The sequence below is a fragment of the Lupinus angustifolius genome, chromosome LG06 (genome assembly GCF_001865875.1).
Source record: "Lupinus angustifolius cultivar Tanjil chromosome LG06, LupAngTanjil_v1.0, whole genome shotgun sequence".
NCBI lineage: Eukaryota > Viridiplantae > Streptophyta > Magnoliopsida > Fabales > Fabaceae > Lupinus > Lupinus angustifolius.
The window spans coordinates 17,304,927-17,323,794 of record NC_032014.1 but is presented as its reverse complement, the minus strand read 5'-3'; the positions used below and the strand labels follow the sequence as shown (position 1 = coordinate 17,323,794).

The window sequence follows — 18,868 nt, the reverse complement described above, 5'->3', positions numbered from 1 at the left end:
AAAGAAAGTCCTGAAAATATTTTACTTTAAAAACCGACATATTCTTTGGTACAAACATGTAACAATTCAACAGAATGATAGATTCGCAACATCATTTAAATTAATCTCCATATACAAATGCAAGTGCAACATGTTACGCAATACCTCGTCAGCTCCTGGACTTCGATCAAGTAATATCTTTCTATCTGGGCCACCTTCCATCAATGCAGTTCCAAGAAGTGATGGCTCCATAGCCAATTTTAGAATTCCTTGGTGAAATCCACTCACCTTAAAATTTAAATTTGTCAAACAGGAAAATATCAAACACAACAACACAATAGAGAATAAGTCCTTCTGAAATGGAAGTAACAAAATGAATAAACAAAAGGTGGTAATTTTGTACCAATCCATTGAAACCATTTGCCTCTGCACCTTTGAGAATAGAGTCTGATATTTCAGCTACAGCTGCAAAAGCTATATTGGAACCCGCTGATCTCAGCTGGTAGCCACAATGAATTAATTAATATTATGATACCCTTGATCACATTTGAAATTTAATTGCAAAAATTAGACAATAAAGAGCTGAGAACTTACAGTTTTCCCTAGATCACCAAAGTAACGTTTTGTCCCCGAAAAACCTTTACCTTTGATGCATTTACTTATAAACTTGAAAGTGCCTGACAAATAGCAAAAAGGAAACATAAAAACAAATTAGTAAACACGATAGAAGTAGCTACCTGTCAGCACATAGTAGACAAAAGTAACTTTTTTTTGCATATGTATACAGAGGTTAATTAAGTGTAAACAGATAAAAGAGAGAAAGAGAGACAACAGTTGAAGATTAAAATGAGAGAGAGGTGAATTTATAAGATAGCTGGCAGCACATATGCGCCAGCTCAGATAATTCTAACTAGCTCTAATTACCCTTAGTTCTATTCTCTATTACACCCATTGAAACTTCGGGTGCTTGACCAAGACGAGGAAATCCTCCACTTGTAGCTGAATTCTGAGAGATCAGACTCTAGTAGTAGGAAGAGGTTTAGGAAGTATGTTTGTTGTCTGATATTGTGAAGAGCATGTATCACCCATAGAGACTTCTTCTGTAGAAAAAATATATACAGTTCAATATACTTGGTTCTGTTATGTAAGACCGGATTACGTGACATAGCAACTATACTTAGATTGTCACATAATATAAGAGGTTGATAAGAAAAGTGTAGCTCAGTATTTAAAGATTCTGCCAACATAAGTTCCTGAGAAGCCAAAGCAAGACATCTATATTTAGCTTCTGTTCCTAACCTGGATATAATGTTTTGTTTCTTGGATCATCAAGTAATAAAATGTGACCAAGAAACAAGCAAACCCCTGAAATAAATTTCCTTTCATCAAGGTCAAAAGCCCAATCAGCATCACATAAAGCTTGATGTTGCAAGGGAGCTTGAGTAGATTTTGGTCGAAGAGAAAGCCCATAGGTTGTAGTACCTTGTAGATACCTTAGGATTCTCTTAACAGCTGACCAATGTCCTTGAAGTTGTTGTCCAAGAAACAGGCAAATTTTGTTCATACTGAATGTCAGTTCTAGTTACAATCTCACACTGTAAAGCACCAATAATGGACCTTCAAAAAGTTGTTTCCTCGAAATAATATGTCCTTTGTTGTGTCAGTTTGCAATTACTTTCCATAAGGGCAGACATAAGTTAAGCAGACTCCAGATGAGCTCTTTCATGGAGATCTCTTATCTATTTTGACTTCGAAAAAGGTGACCATCTGAGAAATGCTTTACTTCTATGTCTAGAAAGTAATCTAATTTACCAAGTTGCTTGAGGTCAAAGGAAAAACTGAGATCAGATGTCAGTTGATGAACATGTCTGGTAGAAGAACCAATGCCCATGATAACATCTACACAAACTAAAAGATGACCATGATAACATCTACATAAACTAAAAGATAATCTATTAGTAGAAGAAGTGTGAATGACAAGAGAGTTGTCACAGTTGCTAAGTTTGAACCCTATTAGAGTAGTAGATTAGAAGAGTTCGGGAACTCTTATCATGTCTTGTATGATTAGTTTGTTGGATTATGCCATCAGATGAGGTGGTTTATATCTCTATAAATAGAGATTCCTATGAATTGTATCATTTGATAAAATCATAATAGAAAACTTTAGCTTCAATTTCTATTCTTCTCTTTGTGCTCATTCTTTGCTCTAGTTCAGTTTATCTCTTTACATGGTACCAAAACAAAAATGGCAACCACCATCCATCCTAGTTCTTCTCCATCTTCTTATCTTCCCACCACCATTGCACCTCTTCATTCCTCTTCTCTGCCAATGTATGTCCTTCCCTCTTGTAAAGAGAACTCCTTTTCTAGTAGTTCCTTTCAAGTACTGTAGGATGTGGTAAAAAGCTTGATGATATGTTTCTTTAGTATAATGAATAAATTGTCTTACCACCCCGAAAGCATATGCTATATCAGCTCTTGTGTGAGACAAGTAGATCAATTCGCCCACCAATTTCTGATATGATTCTCTGTTAACAGCAACAATTCCTGTTGCTTCACCCAACTTGTGATTCTGTTCAATAGGTGTTTCCACAAGTTTACAACCAAGTTTCCATGTTTCGCCAATAGGTCCAACACATTTGTGTTGATAGATGAATATTCCATGACTAGATTGAGCCATTCCAATGCCTAGAAAGTATTTTAGTTCGCGCAGCTCTTTGATTCCAAATTCTAGCAGCAAGCACTTTCTTAAGGTATCTATTCCCTTTAGATCATTTCCTGTAACAACTATATCATCCGCATATACAATTAGTATAGTAACTTCCCCAAGGATGATTATTTGATCAATAAAGTGTGATCATCTTGACTTTGCTTGTATCTCATATTCTTCATAAGTGTTGTAAACCTGCCAAACCACGACCTAGGTGACTGCTTTAGTCCATAGAAGGCATTTCTGGGTCCAGTGTTTTCTGTGTGCCTCATATTAGCTTATTCCTGAATTGGTATTAGCTTTTGGCCCTGTTTGGTATTGTATTGATCCAGTTTCCCCTCATTGGCTGTTTGGCTTGCTTTGGCTCTGTAGTATGATGTGTCCACTTTTAGTCCTAAGTGTTTTCATGCCTGATTCGATTTTCATATGCCAAAAATTTTCCACGTTTTTGGGGTCTCCATTTTTAAGCTCTCAAATGCCTTCTTACCTACTGTGTCTTTCTCTTCCTTTTTGTAACATTTTACTAATGTATCATCATTGTTCATTCAAATTTTGAACCAGCTCTTCTAGCAATGCATCATTTCAGCCTCCTGTGCAATTTGGGTGCCTCATTTTGCTTTGCAGCTAGTGAGCCTTATTCTGTAAGTAGTCATATTGGGTTGGGCTTGTATTAGGTGTACAACTACTACCCTAGTGTTTGATATAGATTAGTGTTTTGTAAATTGAATGATTTGATATGAACCTATTGATAATATTTTCTTTCTTTCTTTTCCATCTTTAACCTATAATTTTATTGCAAAAATGGTTCTTGTTAAATTCTCATGAAACTCAGCAACCACAATCTGTGGAGGAAAAACACATCGGGCAGAAAGGAAATTTCCCACAAACAATAACTTAGAAAAGTAGTAACAGACAGTAAACTAACAGAACATACATATACCTAAAGTCAATCCTGGGAGATTCGCCAACCCACGGGATGGATCAAAGAAGATATCAAGAGATGATGAAGACATATCGTCAAAAATGGAAACAAAATCTGGTGGAAGCAAGGGGCTTCCTTTAGCAATATATATGGCCCTCATAGCATACCTGGACAAGCTCATCAAATTTCAGCCGCAATTCTAATGCAAGCTTCAAAAGAAATTATATCATAGGCTTACCATGAATAATGTTGTGCACATTTAATAAATATTTCACGCATTGTTATCAGAGCATGGGTAATCAGGACCCCATTCAGTTCTACAACCATATTTTTTATGGGAGGTACCTGGAAAGAAAAATAAGGGTGTAGCATGTCTATATTAGTATGCATCATGGTTAATGCCTAAAAAAGTTCAACAAAGTATTTTAAACAAACCTTAACCACACTGTGAATTAAAGACCGCAGAGCCTCCTGTTCTGAGTTATAATTTGAATGTGGCTCTCCAGGAATAAAGTTTGCAATGATCTACAACATACAGGATACAAATTTTAAAATAGTAATTATGGAAAAGTATTACAACTAAAGGAAAGATATGTTTTAAGGAAGAAGGAAACCTTTATTGGATGGATTTCAAAATGATCAAAGTAAAACCGCTGACTCTCTGAGTCACTAAGAGATGTTCTCCAAAATGAAGCAATTTTCATTAATGTCTCCTCATCGAGGTTTAAATCAATTGGCTACAGAAACCAAAATGTCATATCATATATGAGTAATTACCAATTCATATATGAAGGAAGCTGTTAAATTCACTATTATTATTGAATAAGATTGGTTTCTAATAGTGTAAAACGCTAGAAAGGAAAACAAAATGGAGAAAAGAAGAATGATAAAGGAGAAAGAGCCAGAGTCCAAAGAATGATAAAGGAGAAAAAACCAGAATCCAAAGAATGATAGAGGAGAAAAAGCCAAAGTCCAACTTTACCTGAAGAAAAATTGCCGAGTACCTCACCTGCTTAACATTGGAACTGGATGTAAGTAGAACAAAAACAACTTTCAGTAAATCATTTGAATCACTGTCATCTAACTGATGTCTGCGAAGCATTGATGCAAAAGGGGTCCCATTCCACTTGAGCTCCAAATTAATGTACTAGGTCAGTAACAAATAGGATATGATCAATAAAGTCCTCCAATGGAATAATTTCCTCAAACTTGGTATAAAATAGCAAAGTGCAGCTTTTATCAAATAAACAAAAAAGTGCAACAAATAGTATAAGCCAGTCATGTAAACATTATTAATCATGGTACCTGTACACTGAACTGGTTATATCTCTGGTGATTATTAGAAACGGTAATCAAGTGCAGATTCCCGAGATTCGCAACTATGAATGGTGAAAATTCTTTGAGCTCGTTCCTATTTTCCTCCTTCAAAGATAGTAATTTAGCAACGGCAGTAGCAACTAGCAAGTATATGCATGTTTCAAATGGGAAAGCCCAGACTGAAACTTAAGAGAAGGCACAACAATACCTACTATGTTTTCATTATGAATTGAACACTGTATTATATCAGATACATTTCACCTCTTTTCAAATGGCAAGACATTTAGTGAAGCTAAAAATGTTTACAATCATAACAAAAAAACTAAAAAAAAGTTCAAAGACACTTCTAACAGCGTTTCAAATTGAGTTACTGGTATATTACCTATATGAAATCATTGTTTATAGATACATGTGAAATGCCCCTTTCAACTTTTTTTTTTGGTTTTACTTAAGCTTTTTGGATGGATTGACTTAAGAGCCAGTATAAACTGAGAAATTTTCAGCATGATCGGATAAAGCAGAGTAATATATGTATTTTGTTCCACAATAAAAATATTTTTACTGAAGTTCACACAATACACACATCAGAAAGAAAAAATAATAAACAAGGAAAATGCAATTTCAGCGAAAATTAACAGATATCCAACAGTGATGGTCCAAGCATCAACAGAAGCAAGAATACCTGTTTTACATGTTCAAGTAGGTGAATCGCAATCCGAGAAACCCTCAGTTGAAATTTTGCACACATATCAATAACTGTATCTTTCTTGAAACTATCAGAGATCTCACATATTCGCAAAACTCGAGTTGGTCCCTCTGCATATATTTCATACCCTATGTTTTCCATCTGCATGCTATTATACTCCCTGAAACCCGCCATCTGATCTCTGGATCTTTTGTCTAAAAGCAAATCTGGAACCAATGCTCTTTGTTGCCTGAATTTGTAGAAAGGTTTCCATGCGCGCACCTTATCCAACTTAATCTCATGTAATTGAAAGCTATCTACGGCAGAAAAGAACAGTACTATTAGATTTTAACATAAACCACTCTGGGACAACTAACCTACTTAAAATTTAAGATTCACCTATACACTAAAAGTTTAACACTAGGGAGGGCTAACTAAGAACAACAAAACAATGCCATAATTTTCTTTCTTCCTATATGTATGATGAGAGAAGTATTTATCAAAATAATAAAGCCCACGGTCCATATAATATATTGTTAAAGATCATAAAATAACAAAGCTAAAGAAGTTGGGTCACATGAAGTTTTATGAACTAGCTGTTGTTAGACGTAACTCCCATATCTCATCTAGTTTAGAGAATGGTTTAAATACCTGTTGGGTTATTTCTCTATTTGTCAATTGGTTTTAAGCTGGAAACTTAAGATTGTAACAGAGATAGTACCCAACTTCTTTTGATTGTTATGGGCTAAATGATGCCCTTTCGTTGTTATTGGTCAAAGATAACCCCATGTCAAGTTCACAAGTTTTTGTGGATGGGAATAAGTACCCGTTGTCTACCTCATTGTTTTGGGTTCAGTCTAAAAATTTATTGCACTACTCCTCTAATTGCTAATTGATTTTGAGATTGAATCTTAAAATGTTACAGGGCAAGAATCCAACTTCTCTCCTATGGGGCCAAAGATTCCCTTTCCCAACGAGTCAAAGATAACTCTTCACTTGGTCCGACAGGTTTCTATGCAGGGGGCATGTTAGAAGTAAGTCCTAGATCGTTATCTCATTGTTTCGGTAATGTTTTAAATATTTGTTAGGCTACTCCTCTCATTGACAATTGATTTTGAGATGAGGAGCCCAACAAATATTTAAACTACACTAAAAATTATACCAAATTTATAAAAAGAAATGTCTTGTCCGATGTTGAATACAATAAGTTGAAGACAATAGAACAAGCCTCTTCCTCTGCAATCATTGTGACTTATGTTGGTAATTCTACGGTTTGTCTATGTTAATCATCTCATGTCGGATCTTGGATAATGGATTTTGGTTCTTTAAATCAAATAGATGTAACCCTTCTCTTTTCTTAAAATTATCACAGAACAATAGACCACAATATATCACCCTTGCCAAAGGCTTTACAGTCAAAGCTAGTGACATTGGTCAAATCACACTCTTTCATTCCTTATGTTTAAACTATGTTTTAATTATGCTCGGATGCCAACTCACTTGCACCTTTAAGTGCTCTATAACCTTCACCAATAGTGCCTTTACTCTACAGGAGCGGAGTACTGGACAGAGGATTGGCAAAGCAGTAGATTCACACAGCCTGTATTATTTTCAGCATCATCCTCCAATTAATTGCATCAGTGCAGATACCCCAAGTCTCGTTCATCGTAGCTTAGGTAATCCATGTATAAATAAAGTGAAGGAAATGGTCTCCATCTATCTAATTTGAAGTCATTAGAATGTGAGTCATGTCAACATCATAGGCATGTTCAATCTTCCTTTCCATGGGGTAGCTCATCGTTAGTCAAACTCTCTTTTTGATTTAGTTCATTCAAATGTTTGAGTCCTAGTCATGTCAGTTCTGTCATAAGGTATAGATACTTGGGTTTATATAATAAAAGAACTTCTATAACTATTTACTATTTTTCAAAAAAATAATTACAATGAGATTCAGATTCAATTTGGTAAACCTATTCGTATTTTATGAAGTGACAATGCAAAAGAATATATTCTTCCCAGCTCAATAACTTTATGACTTCTCATGGCATAAGTCATTTGTCAATATGCCCTTACACATCTCAATAAAAAGGTATTGTTGGACGCAAATATCTTCACATCATTGAAACTGCAAGAACACTTTTAATAAGTGTCAATGCAACTTCAAAATTTTGGGGTGATGTGATTCTTATTGTCGTTCTCTTAATTAATAGGATGTCTTATTCCCTACTATGTTCAAGTGATAACTTGTTTAAAGTTCCTCCACGAGTTTTTGGTTCTACTTGTTTTGTGCATGACTTACGTCCAAGTCAGGACAAGTTGTCAGCTCATGCAGTCCAAAAGGTTTATCAATGTTATAATCCTTGAATTCATCAGTTCTATATCTCAGTGGATGTCACATTCTTTGGGGATACTCCTTAATTTATTAGGTCGAGACCTTAGAGTCCATACCTCATGTACTACCTCTTCCTCTTATCCATGAGCCCCTAGTCTTAGATAATTCACCAATTACAACAATGCCACCAGTGACCATAATACCACCTATGTCAACTATGTCACCAACTCCTCATCCTACTATGATTTACCAGCTACGCCTACTTATTGGAGATGTTGAACATAATTCAGATCCATGTATTCGAATCCCGCTCAACTGTTTGCACCTGCTTCAGATCCACCTACACCTACTAAGATACCATCATTTATCTCCTTCCCATTATGTCTTTGTGTATGCTATAATACAAATTTGAAAGGGATGAATGGGATATCTGAATTGTTGAGTGATTTGTATGCACTTAACCTTTTCTATTTATAGTACAAAAGTACATACATGAATCCCTTACTTTTAGGAAAATGAAATCAGAAAGATAAATACATGATATGATTTTATAATCATATATTTCATCTTAACCAGATATAGAATTTTCTAATGAGGAGGGATTCGTTTACACCTAAGTTTTGTTTACACTAATTACACTCAATTTCAGCCATTCATTTTCTTAAATCTAACGGACTAAATGGGTGAATGCAATATGTTATTTAAGATTTTTATTTTTCGCTCTCATCATTTATTGCACTTACCCATTTGGTCCGTTAGATTTAAGATAATGAATGGCTGAGATTGAATGTAACTAGTGTAACTTAACTTTGGGTGTAAACGGATCCCTCCTCTTTTCTAATTATCTCAACAATCTTATATTTATCTCAAATATAAGCACTACTTCAGCATCATTAATATTAAGATCAAATTGAACAAAAAAAATTAAATAAAAAGATTAAAATATGCACCATTGATGCGGACAACCAGTCTACGAGGAAGAGTTAAATCATCCCAAACATAATCAGCACTGCATGCAGGACCGAGAAACTCTGGCTCTAATGAATCCTGAAAATTTCTCCAATGATGTGAGGGAGATGATTATCAAATGATTAAATAAAAGAAAGAGAGAAAAAGGAATTATTATAACACCTTTTGATAGTAAGTTATTGATAGATCATGCAAATAATTCTCAATTCGATAAGGCAGACTTAGATTTGGTGGTTTGCAGAAGCTCAAAACAAGAGTGGAACCTTCTTGTACCACATGAACAGCTGCAAATTGTGTTGTTTTGCTCTCTGATATTTTAACTTCATCACTCTGCTTTCTGAATTTCAGGAAAAAATGCCCTAGTGAAGCTATACACACTGGTCCTGACCAACCCCATCCAGGCTCATTTGTCTGAATCTGAATATATAACAAGGAGTTGTCATTATAACTTTTGTGCTTTCGGATAAAATGCTCAAATACATTGAATTCTCTTGTCTTGCTAAATCCTTCCTTCAGCTGTATTGCCATTTTCTGTTTGCTGTCAATGGAGATATCACCTGCCACCTCATCCTTCATAGACAGCTAAATTAAACATTACTCAAGAAAAATATACACACACTTAAACTAGTTTGTACTGAAAGCATACCTGAAAATAGCATTGACGAATAGTTATACATCCTTCTGATTCATTACAAATAACATATCTTGGAACCAAGGTTACCATTTGTGATGGCACACCAATTTCTCCTGAAGAAGGACCAGAAGACACTCCAAGCTTTGTTACAGATTTAACCCCAGATCCTTCTTCTTTCTTAAAGCTTATTTCTGTAAGTCCAGAGAGAGAATCCAAATCTAGCAATGCATCAGATGTATGGTCCTCCAACAATTTCAGTTGCACACTTTTGGATCTGGAAACAGCATAAGATAAGCACTGAAGCAAAATACAGAAACAATAACTCAAGCAAAAATAGTAGCATGACAGGAAAATACAAATTTGACATATTAAATCAGTAAGTGATGGACAATAGACCATCTTACTTCAAGAACCATGATCTTGTTGACTTGGGAGGCAAACATAAGCCTAGTTCAGAAGGAACATTCGAGTTTAAATTGTCTAATTCAGTTCTGCATATGGAGAGTCAACCAAATGTTAATGGACAAGTACAAGATTAATGTCCCTATTAACCATCTAAAAGTGTCGGAATCACCTGGATAGGGGCCACCTTTTCGTTGCAAGAACATAAATTGGAATGTCAGTATCATTCTTCATGGAATAGGATGTAAAAGCAACCACCTACAAGAACCTCCACAGATTCACAAGACAGTAGAGTAATTGAACCATGCAAAATAGAATTTCACAACTAGATACGAATTCTACTTAATGAAAACAATGGCTAGGACAATAACCTCCAGCATGCCCCTGTTCCCACGGTACAATCTCAAGGTTGCAGAGAACTTCCCTCTGTCAAAGTCCAAATTTATATCCATATGTTGTAGATCATTCTTCTGCTTTAATAACTTCTTCAAACAATCCCCACTGTTTACCAGCTTGGAACTTGAATTACAAGCAGTTAGAGTAACAGTGAAGTATATAATAGTTGGATTGGCATAAAACTCAACGGTTGAACCATGTGAAATTGTTGCCTGCTTCCCAATATTTTCATATCCAGCTGGATTAGATTGATCTTCACCACGATTAAAGTTAAAGTTATTTCAGTTTTAAAAAGAGATACAATCTGCAAAGCATTCATTTCATTACCTGTTTCTCTTAAAAGAACATCTATCTCAGAGTGCAATAAATTTGTCATCCGTACAGTGGGAAGAAGATATATTTCTTTCTGCTCTAGCAATGAAACTGGTAAGTTCTCATTTAATTCAGCTGCAGACTTATTAGGTGTTGCAACAGGGATATCTCTGGCAAGTGTCTGAATGAGAAAATGCATATTAGCAACACAAGCACCCCCAGACATGAGGGCACAATGTGCAGTGGTAAAGGAACATTTAACAGATTGTACAAATAACGCCTTGCGAACTCTGAAATTCAACTTATCAAATAATCCAGATAGACGGACTGCTTTTCCACCTTTAATGTGATCTGACCATTCCACAGAAACAAAACTTTCAGAATTTATCATTTCCTCTGCCATTTTGGGTCTAAATGAAAATAAGAAGTTACCTGAAAATTAATCATTAAACCACATAGACTCAGAACAAAGGGTCAATTGATACAACTGAGTCTGTCTCAAAAGAAGAGAACATAATGGATATTTCAAAAGGAAACACATTCGTCCAGAAAATGCAAAAACAATAATAATGACGTAATAAACAGTACTCAACTGATTGACGATAAATCTAAAAAACAACAAAAATGAACCTTTACCCTCTTTGACCCTTAAATGTGCCTTTCATGTTTACACACAGACTACTTCAGTTTGCTGGTCCATTTCATCAAACTTAACTTCCCTGCGAGCAAAATAAATTGTTGGGTATATAATGAAGTTGTTCATGAGCTTTTCTTTACCTAAAAGTTTAAGCTTTTGGGAGGGTTGGTTACACGATATCAACATAGTACCATCCACTGTCACTGCTTCTATGCATTGAAGCTTAGCCATCATTGTGCGTTAACTTTTCAGAATTGAATAAGAATAAAAAAATTCAGTTTTCTCTCCCTTTCTCTCTTTCTCGTTCTCTCTCTCTTTCAGTTTCCATTTTTCACATTTTCCATGTTTATCCCCTAAAATTGTATTTTATCATCTATTTTTCTAGAAATTCTATTGTTTCCTTAAAACTATATATTTCCTCTGTTTGCTCTATGAGCCAGAACCAGAGTTCACTGCAACACTACTCTCCTTAGAAGCTTGGGATAACATGAATCTGCTTCCAGTATGGTAGCAGGTAGTGGGTAGTTGGAGCTGTCACAGAAAGGCATAACCATCTGCTAGAGAGTAGTTCTTAGTTGTCACTAGCAAATGGTGGCTGTTAGATGGATAGGAAGATGCTAATAGGATTTACATTCGTTAGTTAACTTTTTTATTTAGTAAATTACATCAATCACCCTTAAGGTATGCCAAAATGACAGTCCATCCCATTCTTTCATCAATATTACACCCCACCCCATTAATTAAACAGAGGTTGACCTTGCTGTTAATTACACTAACCATTATTGAAACCACCAAACCATCACACATCACCACTGTAACTCTTTCCCTTCACCACTGGCATTCTGCAGTACCATATTCTTGACCCCGAATCCATCAAACCCTTAATCACGTCCACATGTCCCCAAATCCATCAAACCCTCATTATTATGTAAATAGTTATACTAAACATATTCCAAAATTTACTTTTGGAGCTAGTGATTAAAGACAAGGGGTGACTATTTTTGCATAGGTGGATCTGCACGGTGGGCCACAGGAATGGTGATGGTGCTGGCATCAGTACATGGACAGTTGTGGCAAAACATGAGGGGTTCCCTTACAGTTGCACTGGTTACACATAAAGTATATACAGCTACTTTAACACTGCAGGAAGCCCCTTTAATCCTAAACTTCATCCTAATTGCTATCTAGGTAGTCGATCGCACGTGATTGCTGTGGTTGCGGACGATGCCGGCCTTCCTCGCGATGAAATGGTCGATAGCAGTACAGTTGGCCGTCGCCCCCATCGCGGGTTGATTAGCAGCAGAATCGTGCTCATAACTCACTGCACAACCCGTTCCAGTGTGAAGAACCCTAATTTTAATGGGAAGTGTCCTTTTTGCCCATATGTTTTACCTTTTAAAAAGACACATGAAAACACTTCTTTACCTTTTACAGAATACTTCTCTAACCAGGACAGAAGAGCTACCAAGTACAGATACAATACTAAGTAGAGGCACCCTCTCAATCAAATTCAATTTTTAGATAGTAAAACAGTGTGCCAAAATAGTGATATAGAAATATTTCACAAGTAATAATAGAACTTTACATGTGACACCGGGTGCATGTTAATATCAGAAAGAAGAAAAGCTGTGCGAAATAAAGAGAGCAAATAGCAGTCAATAAAAGCACATGTGGATAAACTGCATACCAACACTTAAAGACGTCAAAGCCCTCTTTACTCCCCCAGAGAAATTTATGGCATCAAACATTGCCATGGAGTCATCAATAGAATCCCCTGGTTTTAACAACACAGATGCAAACTCATCTTCCTTTGGGTCAGGTCTCTGGAACTGAAGTTCCGCCGGAAATCCAGTTTCATTATGTATTCTGATCAGCGGGGAGACCACAACAGACAAACCAACCTAATAAAGTAATAAACACAAAGGCATAAATAGATGTAGCTGTAGATTAGGTAACCATTACAAATTATTAAGATCTAAATAGCCATCCTGAAGATTTCGTTTTAGACAGAACATGTGATATTGCTTCCATGTAGTCGGCCCCAAATGGCGGGAAGTAATTTTCATTTTTTTTGGATAAGTTATTATTGTTGTAATAACATATATGACTAATCGATTTATTAAATTAAACTAAATTATTGAATATACTCTATACAATAATTTTGTAATATTATATTATTTATTATAATACTTATTTTTACATCATTCAATTGTTTGATTCTATTTTTACAAATTTACTATAATCCCAACCTAATGGGATTAAGGCTTCATTGTTGTTGTATTCTATTTTTACAATTTTACTTTAATCCAAAATCAAATTTGCAACAGATATAGAAGTAACAAATGAAAAGGAATTTCTTAGGATTAAAACATAATATTGGCATATTTACCTCTGAATTTCTAAAAATGCTAACAACAAAGATTGGCCCAGGGAAAGTTCTTGAACCTGTTCAATGAATGATAAAAAATAATGAGGATGACCTTGCCACAAATTGCATGATCTCAAATATGCAAACCTCCAATAAATAATCTACAAATATAAAGTGCATACCACATCCTTAACCACCCAATTCCTCTAGCCATAGTCAAGAAATAGCATAATAATGAATGAACATGAAATAAATTGTTTAGCATTTGCTCTCCTTCTTGATAAAATAATCACACCAATATTTCTTAGAATTCAAGAATGCTGAGAAACTAGAGAGATATTTAAGGAAAAGTCAGAGAAATATAAGACAGGAGAGAGATAAAATTGCAGAAAAAGTGTAACTGTAATCCTAGATGCAAGTTGATCCTTCTTCCACTGTATACCCTTACAAAAATTCCCCTACGATTGTGCTTTTCCTAGATCTTGAATATTACTTTTTAAATTATTTTAAGTTTATTTTCATTTTGGTGCCTTTAACTATAAATGTCTTTAAAGCTTAGGAAGATCTAGCATGTTAGGGAGAGTGTTAGGATGTATATAAATATGTTTAAGATATCGTTGATTTTAAATGTATCATGGATCAATGAGTCATCTAACTGAGGAAACAGTCTGAAGGCTTATTTCCTGATCTCAGAATATTGACTGTCTAACTATTGAGCAGATGCCAGCTGTCTACTGACACGCCAATAGTCCACAGTCATATAACCTAATCTACTACTTTAACATGGCATTTCATGTCTTTAATGAGTCAAAAAGGTACAACAGCAACAAAGCCTTAATGATTCAGGAATGTAGAGAATCAAAATTAATTTTTCACATAAGGCAGCGCCTTACTTATGAAATGTAATTAATATACTTGGGAGGCAAGAAACAACAATAGAAACGAGTAAAAGAAAACAAGAATTGTTATTACAAGGACCTATAGTAACAAAAGCTACCTTTAGACAATTTTAATTTGGAGATGCTAGGTAATCTCAGTTTATATATGCCAATCCAGCTGCAAAAAGGACGATTTAATGATAATGCATGACAATAAAGTGGTTAAAAGAGACCTTCATTTGACATAATTCTTGTTCTCCAAGCAAGAGTCTGTGTTTGTGAAAGTGAGAAACGAATAGAGGTAGTTGCAAAAGAACCAAAATCAGAAAGTTGCATAGCAACAGAAGTTGCTGCTTCTGAGTCTTGATTTTTTAAATCAGAGGGCCTCCTGTCACATAGCAATGGCAAATTGATAATCAATTAAACAAATAGGAATGCAACATAACCAGTTAAATTTTAATCTCCAAGAATCAAAAGTAAATGATAACTAACTTAATTACATGGCTCAAGCCATGTGATCAAAATACAAGAGAGAGACCAACAAGGCGTTGGTCTAGGGGTGTAAGGCCCCCCTAGATCCCCAGAACGACCAAAAAGTCAAGGGTTCGATTCCTTGGGAGTGACATTTGTTGGGAGGGGCAGCCACGCAACACGAAAGAGATTAGTTTCATACCAAAAGGTGAGGGGATACCCTTGGTAGTACTAAAAAATACGAGAGAATGTACGAAGACATAGGAAATATATCATTTTGAGAACCTTCTCATAACATCAGATAAACACAAATTTTGAACCCCAGTGTATCAAGACCTACTATCCAATAAAATACCAAACCTAGACGAAACAAAAATCAAGGTATTTGATCAAATAGTCAGATTCACAATCAGAATGGATGTGAAATAATTTTCATAAAACAATTAATAGGAACACACATGCTATGTATGAAAGCCCACACACTCCAGTATAAGGACCATAAACAATCTTGTTTGTATTTGATAATGTGTCATACATGTCAATGAATAATAGAAAACTGCTTACTTTAATAACAGGGAAGCAGACTGTTTTTTGGGTATCGTCATCTTTTGCTGATTGAATTGTAAAAGAAGATTTAGGCCAGACTGATTCTCTACCTGCTATCTAGCAATTATTATTAGCTGATCATATTGACACCAACCACATATCAATTTGGTGTTTCTTAAAAAACTAGCACATATTAACTCATGAAATAAAGAAAAAAAAAGAGTGACTGACAAGACATCACAAAGTGAAGCCTAAACAGAACTTGTGTTAAAGCAAAAACTGAAAGAAAGTAAAACAGAGAGAAGGAACATCAATCAAGTTGTTTATTTCTTTCTAATGGTTAAAATCACATAGAAGCGCTAGTTCTAGAACCTTGCAGAAGTTAGCCAGAATCATGGAGCTTTGCAGTGAGTAAGGACCAGACAGGCTCAATTTCCCAATCACAAAGAGAAGCACATCCAATGAATTCTCACTGAGAGATATGTTCAGCTGCCCAGATGATCACAAGATTTTAGAAAAACTGATATGATGTCCAAGTGAAAGTAAAGAACCATAAAATCAGACACAGCTTACAACCTCTTTAAATCTGCAGAAGTAATTAACAGGAACTGCGCGAGATGCATATTCTGAAAGCTGGGTTTGAACATTAGACCGGTAAAAAATGCTAATTTCAACAGGATGGAGAAGTTCTCCCCTAAATTTAACAAACAAAAATGAATGTATTTCAATTTAAATGTGGAATCATAAAACGAAAGTGTACAATTCAAAAAGGCATTTAGACTAACCATAAATTTCTTTGAGCATCAAAACAATTTACTACTGCACTTGATGTGCCTATGACCCTGGATTTTGTTGCTAAATTTTGTATGGTAAATTGTGTATTGTTCATGGAAAAGCAAATGAGAGGGAAGAGATCTTCTGTATCTGAAAGCTCATGAACAATATTAAGAGAAATGTTCTCGATTTTAATATCAACACAAGGAAGTTTACCACCCTGCCAAGAAGTACTTTCTTCATTGGTGTTGACACTAGTTTGCAAAGCCATTCCAGGGTAGCTAGCTGTCTCTGAAACATCATACACAGCAGAAAGATCTGGAAAAACTTTGAACTTAATTGGATTCCCAGGCTTCCTGACAAACTCTGGAGCACCATCAACGAAAGCAACAGCAGAATTGTTCCTTTTGTTCTCAAGGTAGAAAGTTCTCTTTACTAATTGATTGCAAGCCTCCCAGTCAGTAATTCCTTCATAGCTTTCACCTTGAGGTGGACATACTCTCCAAAGTGCACTTCCTCCATCATCAAAACAAGAAATGTCAACGAAACATGATCTTGGACGACAATTCAATCTTAAAGGCACACCCCTATCACTCTTAGCAAACAATGATATCAAGGAAAACCACAAAGCTGTAGACTTCCATCTTCTTTGGGTGCAGTATTTCACCTACAGAGAAGTGTTAGTTTCTACCTTTGCTAAGAAGCATCATAACACCATAAAAACTAAGAACAAGCAATATTTCCAAGCAGTATAGGTCTTTAAATTGAAGGTTGTGGTGTTGCATTTTTATTTCTCTTTTTCAGTTAAATATTTTAAAACTCTTCACAGTCATTTTTTGTACCAGTTTTGAGTACCCTTTGTACTCGTGTTAGTGATAAATGGTTTTGCACATTTAAAAAAGGTAAAAAAAACTATTTACAACCAGACCACATTAGGTGGCAGCCTTGTGCAGAAGGCCGCCTCAATATTCCCTATCAGAACAAATTTAGGTGACAGGAAATTTTAGCTTAAGAAACAAAGGAGTGAAGCACAGCAGACAACAATACTGTAATTCACAAACAAAATCCCTAGCATCAAACCACTAAAATTTGACACAGCATCTTCTCAATTGAACAAGATAATTTCACAGAACACAGCTTTTAAACCATATCCACATCTTATACATAAAAATCAGACCGAGCACAACACTGGTAGCATTACTGGTTTAAAATCTGTTTTATGATACAGGAGTAATGAAGATGTTTTAAATATCAGTAATACAGAACTATAAACCCTGGTGCACTGTAAAGACCATGAATTTTTTTGCAGCAGATAATCAGAAGTTTGACAAGCACAATAGACTATGAGGAGAGAAAGTTCTGCAAAATTTGCAGCAATTGAGATAAAGAGCCACGGATTAAACAATTTATTTTGACAAATTACATGACCAGATATCCTGGACTTATTTCATACCCTGAAAAGAGCCCTTTCTCCAACAAGAGAGTAGTGAATAATACCACCTATACTAAAAGCCTTTTCTTCACCTTCAACAGTAAGATACATGTGTTGGTTGACATCTTGAATAGCAACAATTGCCCCTACAGAACAATATTGCTAATTAGAACTGTAATTTCCACAAATATTACAAACAGATTACAAAAGCTTGAGTCTGAATACCATCGGGAATTAATGCTTCCAAACTATTTTCAACCTCATCGCTAGTAGAAGAATGGTTTCTCTCCAATTCGTTCGTTGTATTCTGACTGGATAGCCCAGAGAGTGAGGATGCCATCGACAAAATTGTCTAGCATAATGATACAAAGTTAGAACAAATGCAACATACTTTATCAGTACATGCAGGGACGGACTTAAGGGGGGCAAGCATGTGCTTGGACCCCTCCCTCCTCAATTAATTTTTCATAGCCCAATATTATACATAAAAATGAAAGATATCATAGCCTTGGATGAAGCACCGCAATTTCACTCTAACCACTAAGCGCACTTCATTTGATCAATGCCCTAAGGGGGCACTTGTTAGCATTCCCCTTATATTATTAATACTTCATCAAATATTCAAAGAAGAGATTGAATAATTCTACATAGCTGATAAACTTGAAAGGGATGAATGAAATTTTTTAAATTGCTTGAATAATTTTTATGCATTCAGCCATTTCTATTGATAGTAGAAGAGTCCATACATGAATCCCTTAATTTTAGGGAATAAAATTAGAAAGATAAATGCATGATATGATTTGATAATCATATATTTAATCATAATGAGATATAGAATCTTCTAATTATCTCAACTATAATTTAGTCTTTCGTCTCTGCCACTTTTTTAAGATTTACTTGGTTAGGTATGTAAACATTTTTTTATTTCTTCTTGAGTTCTATTACTGTTCCACATTCCATACTATAAAGGTAAATTAATGTAATAATATTTTAAACTTCAATCCTAAAATTTTATTCTTGAGGTTATAAGAAAAAACTTTACAAGACTGATAAATCTTGTTTTTTAAAATAAAAAATAAATAAATAGAGCAGGGACAACTAAAA

At 35.1% G+C, this 18,868-nt stretch overlaps 1 protein-coding gene across 2 annotated transcripts in view; it reads right to left on the bottom strand.

The window, feature by feature from the left end:
* LOC109350086 overlaps positions 1–18,868 on the bottom strand; it is a 36,124-nt gene that overhangs the window by 2,412 nt on the left and 14,844 nt on the right. For both annotated transcript variants that reach the window (XM_019591216.1, XM_019591217.1), the window contains exons 8-33: positions 17,990–18,116; positions 17,786–17,910; positions 16,344–16,999; positions 16,135–16,252; positions 15,931–16,047; positions 15,577–15,668; positions 14,775–14,929; positions 13,685–13,740; positions 12,983–13,196; positions 10,674–11,090; positions 10,322–10,599; positions 10,123–10,208; positions 9,953–10,039; positions 9,561–9,822; positions 9,077–9,484; positions 8,896–8,992; positions 5,611–5,930; positions 4,917–5,033; positions 4,594–4,758; positions 4,226–4,348; positions 4,047–4,136; positions 3,850–3,956; positions 3,630–3,778; positions 574–656; positions 383–478; positions 145–267 (exon numbers count right to left, since the gene is read on the bottom strand). In XM_019591216.1, coding sequence (XP_019446761.1) covers positions 145–267; positions 383–478; positions 574–656; positions 3,630–3,778; positions 3,850–3,956; positions 4,047–4,136; positions 4,226–4,348; positions 4,594–4,758; positions 4,917–5,033; positions 5,611–5,930; positions 8,896–8,992; positions 9,077–9,484; positions 9,561–9,822; positions 9,953–10,039; positions 10,123–10,208; positions 10,322–10,599; positions 10,674–11,090; positions 12,983–13,196; positions 13,685–13,740; positions 14,775–14,929; positions 15,577–15,668; positions 15,931–16,047; positions 16,135–16,252; positions 16,344–16,999; positions 17,786–17,910; positions 17,990–18,116 — 4,668 coding nt within the window. The remainder of the gene's footprint in view (positions 1–144; positions 268–382; positions 479–573; positions 657–3,629; positions 3,779–3,849; positions 3,957–4,046; positions 4,137–4,225; positions 4,349–4,593; positions 4,759–4,916; positions 5,034–5,610; positions 5,931–8,895; positions 8,993–9,076; positions 9,485–9,560; positions 9,823–9,952; positions 10,040–10,122; positions 10,209–10,321; positions 10,600–10,673; positions 11,091–12,982; positions 13,197–13,684; positions 13,741–14,774; positions 14,930–15,576; positions 15,669–15,930; positions 16,048–16,134; positions 16,253–16,343; positions 17,000–17,785; positions 17,911–17,989; positions 18,117–18,868) is intronic.